The sequence below is a fragment of the Acanthisitta chloris genome, unplaced genomic scaffold (assembly GCF_000695815.1).
Source record: "Acanthisitta chloris isolate BGI_N310 unplaced genomic scaffold, ASM69581v1 scaffold2575, whole genome shotgun sequence".
Lineage (NCBI taxonomy): Eukaryota > Metazoa > Chordata > Aves > Passeriformes > Acanthisittidae > Acanthisitta > Acanthisitta chloris.
The window spans coordinates 1,129-6,749 of record NW_008671887.1 but is presented as its reverse complement, the minus strand read 5'-3'; the positions used below and the strand labels follow the sequence as shown (position 1 = coordinate 6,749).

Genomic DNA, 5,621 nt, shown 5'->3' with positions numbered 1-5,621 from the left:
GCAGGAAAGCAGAGAACAGAAACTACAACAGCAGTGTAAGTGGCAGCATGGCCAAGTGAAGGGAACATACACCTCCTAGTTCTTTGATGATGTGACCTACATACTAAACCATACTGCCCCTTGTACCAGATATATAAGAGCATAATATGAAATCTCTGAAAGGTACATAGAAATACAGAATGTCAAAATAGTGGATACTTTGGGAAAGAAACAACTGGAAAATTAAAACTCAACTTGAGATTAAGGTAGTGAACAGGAAAATCATATTCAGGAAAGGTATCCAACTACCCTCAAGACACTTTGTTTCTCTCCTTTTCCATTGCCTCCTCCCCATTGATTGAGCCAATATACATAATACAAATTTTCAGACCTTGAGCGAAGAGACAAGTCTCACCTGAAAGTTAGAACAGTTAGTGGTCGATATGACTTATGACTGGTATTGCTGCTGAGTTTGCTACCCCAAAAGTCATGATGCCACAGGTCACCAAGTGGGGTTTCTGCCCTGAGGTCCTGAAAGGAAGCAAATGACCAGATTCTCAACATTTCTACTTTGTTCAAAACACAAGCAAGTTCTAACTGATACAAGCTCATACTAACACGGACATAGCAGGAGTCTTGTTGGCTCACTACTGATGTTTGACAAGGTACCAAGTTTGCAATGAAGGTCACATCTGGAATGCCTGTCATCATAAAGGCCTTGATCTTGGATTCTGTGAGCAGGCATAACTACATGAAATTTAGTACAGCTATGTGTATTCATAACAGTAGATCATCTGGTCAATAGCTGAGATATGAAACAAAAAAAACAAAACCCTTACCTTATAGTTTTGTAAAAAGCCTTTGATTTTAGGCCTAGGTTATCTTGTGAAGGAGGCCAACTACATATTGCTGCAAATAGCTATTTTTTTTACAAGTGTCAGTAGCACAGCTACTAATGAAAGCATGAAAGCAAGCAGACTAAAGATAGAAAATAACAATTAGCTCTTTTTGAAGCCTTACTTTGCATAGGACACAATTCAAATAGCTTTTTTTAAATATTCTTAATACAGGAAATCAAGAATCAACATCTCTATATATTGCTCAGAAAGATTAAAAGTGAAATACAGAAAAGTAATGAATTATTTTAATTTGGGGTGCAGTAGAGGACGATTAAAAAAACACTGCAAAGGAAAAGTCTACTCTTTCCTTTTATCTGAAAGCTACGCTGATAATGAAAAAATCCAAACAATGTAGGATATTGAATGGAAAGCATACACTTTGGAGAGGAAAAATAAAGTCCTTGGTAGTATACGCCTTGGTTTTCTATAAGGACAAGCTTATAAGCTCAAACTAACGTATTTATCTTTTACTTGTCCCTCTTCTGCTTCCCTGGAACAATTAAATACCAATTTACGCAAAAGAAAATGTGCAGGTTACACACATTTGAGACAACCTAAGAACAAAACGGTACTAGCTGGTATTACACCTGAAATCAAGTTACTCTACCCCCACCTTCTGCCCTGAAATTGTTTAAGAGACCAACAAACTAAAGCAAATTAACAAATCAATGCAAACACAAGTAAACAGACAAACTGGGATGCTAAGGCCATGGAAGGTCTTACAAAGTCTGCTGTCCATGTCTTACTGCTTCTACACCTCCATGTACTTACAAGATTCCCACATTACAATACTCTTGGTTCACTAATTCCAGGTCCTCTCAAATGCTGTTACTATCTCAGTTGCTTCTATAGTATCTTGAGCACTTCTTGTGGTCTCCAGTACCTTCCATCTCACCCTTCGCTAGTGATTTTGACCTGCCAACAAACCAACACATAGCACCTCTGGTCCCAAATTACAGCCCAATTTCTGGACCCTGCTGACTGGCTGCTGCTAAACTTAACTAATTTTTTCATGATTCTCTCTTAACATATTCTGACTTTCATACATCCAAAAAAAAAAAATCCAGGAAGAAATTAATTTCTATGACTTGATCAAATCTGGCCAGTATTAGACAACCAATTAAAAAAGAAATTAGGAAGGTGAAGTAGGCTAAAATTCCTTGCACACTGTCAAATGAACCGAAGCATTCTCTAACAGGTTACTAATCAATACGCTGAAAAGAGAGCAGGGCTAAGACTGCAGTCTGAACAGTCCCATACTGCAGCTCTCAAATAAGGCATTCTCAGGGAAATTCTTAAGAAATCAAGGTTCAGAGGGGATCCTCTTTGGGTTTAAGAACTAACAATTTTGGCCTTAGGCACCTAAATTCTCATTCCATTCCTCACTGGTATGCACAAACCCTAAAGGTCATGATTTGACTCTCAGAGCAGGATTGCATTCAACCAGCAGCCCACTAAATCAATACAGCCTTCTTTTCCAGGGGCAAGTTGGGACAGGGAAGTACACCAACATCTACTGAAGTCTTTGTACTCTACAGGAGACAGCTGTCAGAGGGTGGTGTGGCCCTCAGACTGTTTTTCCACACAGCAGCACTGCTCCTTATGTATATTTCTCAAAGAAAGACACTATGAAAGAGAGACACTTCTTTTTAGTATTAAAATTTTAGAAATACATCTTCCACAGATGGCCTTCAACAACTTGAGATGGGAAATACATTTGAGATGTACAGGGCTTGATTTCCCTTTCCGTTATAATCAGTCTTCTTTTGTCTTCCACTGGAAGAATGCAGGAGAAGCTGAATGCACGGAATTACTCAGTGATTACACTTCCATATGACCTAAAAATCTTCAATCGTGTGTCTTGCTCTTGTATCCAAGTTCTGTGAGAAAGTTTCTTACGTTAATTTTCCTACTCAGTGGACTTACCCTAAAATAGGAATGAGTTGCTCTAGGAGACACAGCTGTTTAAAAGCTATGTATGATTTTCTCTTTAAGAACCAAAGTAGATATCAAAGAATCTCTAAATATTTGATTAGTAGCAGCTTACAGACAGCAGAGTTCAAGACTTGGAGAAAAGACAGGTTTTCTATGTAGAGGCTTATGGAAATGACATATTGTGTCTGAAGCTCTGCCTAATCCAACTGATTGTCTTGCCAAGCTGGTAAATAAATAACGACAAAACTCTCTGCCATGTACCAGTTAAAATGCGGCTTAAAATGACAAGAAAGCATCTGGAAAACAGCCTTCAACTGCAATAAAATCTAATACCAGAATTATTGTTCTATGGGGTCATCTAACAGTGTATATTTCACTAAAAAAATAAAAAATTGAAAGATTAGGTGATGGTAGCTAGTAAATTAACAAAAAGGGCACTGTGTGGTACCCAAGAAGTAGCAGTAATGCTCAGTAAATCTACAAAATTACTTTAACTGCTGCCTCTCCTATTGAATAAGAATAAAATATGCTATGCTTTGTTTAATGAACTGGGCCACTGCTTGTTGCTCTCCCTCCCCATTAAACTGCTAAACTCATTGTCTCTGCATTTTTCTTGTGGATTTTGTATTTCCATATATTCATCTGAACCCTGTGCTAAAATGTTATTGTCACAAAAAAACTCATTTAATTTCTAGGGTATAATAGAGGATTTTGATGTGAAAAATAGAATAAGCCTCACAGTTTTTCAAACATACAGACTAGAAATGAATTAATTCATTTAAGCAGTTGCTTGATATTCTCAGCATTGCCAGCATCTATAATCCTCATGCAGGTTGTTGTGTTGCATAGATAAATTGAAATATTTTGAGAGTGTAGACTGAAAGAAATGGACAGAGATTACAAGTGTGGAAATCGCACATTAACAAAACAACCTGCCATGTTTCAACATCAGTCTTTTGCCATTCTTTCAGGAAATTAAAATATTATAAACAGGTCCCAAATTAAACTTTACAGAATGAAACATTGCCAGGAGCTGTACAATCTCAAATATAGTATTTCTTTAAAAAAACCCCAATTCTATAGGTTCTTAATTTGTCTGCAGTATTCTCTTGGAAGCTTTGAAATTTATTTCCAAGTTGGCAGATGTATTTTCCCCCCATACATTTATAACTCAAGGTATGATGACTTACACACGCATAATAGAAATTTGTCCAAGGAAACAATAATTCTGCATGTTTCTAAAAGGCACATTGTGATAAGTTACCTCTAAATCTTGTGCAAAGCCAAAAAAAAAAAAGTGAACTGTGTTCTTCTAGCAGTATGTGTCTACAGATTATCCTCTTTGCAACCCCATGGCTTCAGGAAAACAGAATCAAGATGAATATGATTATTTTTACCCTATGCATCTCTCCCTAAACACATAACAAGTGCCTTCCAGAACTGATAAAAGCTGTAACACCAAGACCCATCCATGGGCACAGGCTCACTCAATGTTACATGTGACCCTATGAAGAGTCTCAACAATTGAAGACACGCAACTACTCAAAGTCAAAAGAATCTCAGCTTAGAGGTTTGTTTGAGACACATGTTAATTTCTAAGCATTTCAAGGACTGTTCATTGCATGTATGACCAGTTTTAAAATAGAGCACAAGAATGCTCTGCCACTATTTAAAAAAAAAAACTGTTGCCACAGAACTTTGAGTGGGGAAGGAACATAGGAAAAGGAAGCTTTGCTTGCTACTGTAACATTTTTATGGTATAAACCACAACTTGAGACCCCCTGCACCCTACAATAGCTTAGTGATGCATTATGTATCTTGCAACCAGATTAAGTTTATTCACTGGGCTTAGTCACCTGTGACCCTGAGAAGATAATGAAAAATTTCCTATTAACATCAATGAGTATTAGAAAAGTTTACCATACACTCTCACTGACTCAGAAATGAGCATAAAACTAGACCTACAGGCAGTCTTGATATACAGGTACCCGGTGAATAAGCCTTCCTAGTTGTCACAACAAGAAGGAAGCTCTTTACTAGACTAAATTTTTTGGGCCTACTTAGGTCAACTGTTGTAATTATTTCTTTTCCTATGACTATATATGTCAAAGGGAGTGGGAGAAAGGAGAGAGACAAACCTTATTATTGATGATGGCTTCAGAATCATCAAAGACAAAATCTCCATCATAGCTGTTAGCAAAACAGAGGAAGGAAACTAATGCCACAACCATTTTGGCCCAGTATGGTGGAAGGAGGAACCATGATACGTCATGGTCCAGATTAGGTTCTGTTTGTGCCATTCTGTGAAATGCTTGTTCCAAGTTGGGAGCTTCAGCATTATGTTGGCTGAAAATCTGAAAGAAATACATACAAATGGATGGTTATAGCTGCATTTCACTAAAAAAAGAATTTAAAAAAATCGAGAGTTGGGTTGGGAAAGGAGGATGAAGTTTCATACAACTTAACATTTTTTTCTCTCAGTGCATTTCATAATTACTGTAAAATACCTAAACATGATTTTGTACTTAAAATTGAGAAGTAAAGGCAGAATTTGCCACGGTTGGAGCACAGGGATAAAGACAAGAAGTCCTTTAGATTCTAAGTTAAAACTTTGGCACAGGCAAATTCTAGAACCTAAAGCAAATCACTGTTTTTCTGTTTCTTACTGTTCTTTTCAAGTATTACAAACAGAGACTGTGGAGCATTTATAAAGTTCTAAAGAGAATGATAAGCACTATGATTTCCTTCTGAGTGTGAAAAACAAACTTCAACTCTCTTCTGCTAATCAAATTAAAGGACCTAGTCTCA

General features: G+C 37.0%; 1 protein-coding gene across 1 annotated transcript in view; it reads right to left on the bottom strand.

The window, feature by feature from the left end:
* Nucleotides 1-5,164, bottom strand: part of TMTC4 (transmembrane and tetratricopeptide repeat containing 4) — a 49,764-nt gene extending 44,600 nt beyond the window's left edge. The window contains exons 1-2 of the mRNA XM_009074261.1: nucleotides 4,952-5,164; nucleotides 395-510 (exon numbers count right to left, since the gene is read on the bottom strand). Of these exons, the coding sequence (XP_009072509.1) occupies nucleotides 395-510; nucleotides 4,952-5,113 (278 nt within the window). The 5' untranslated portion in view covers nucleotides 5,114-5,164. The remainder of the gene's footprint in view (nucleotides 1-394; nucleotides 511-4,951) is intronic.
* Nucleotides 5,165-5,621: the final 457 nt, after the last annotated feature.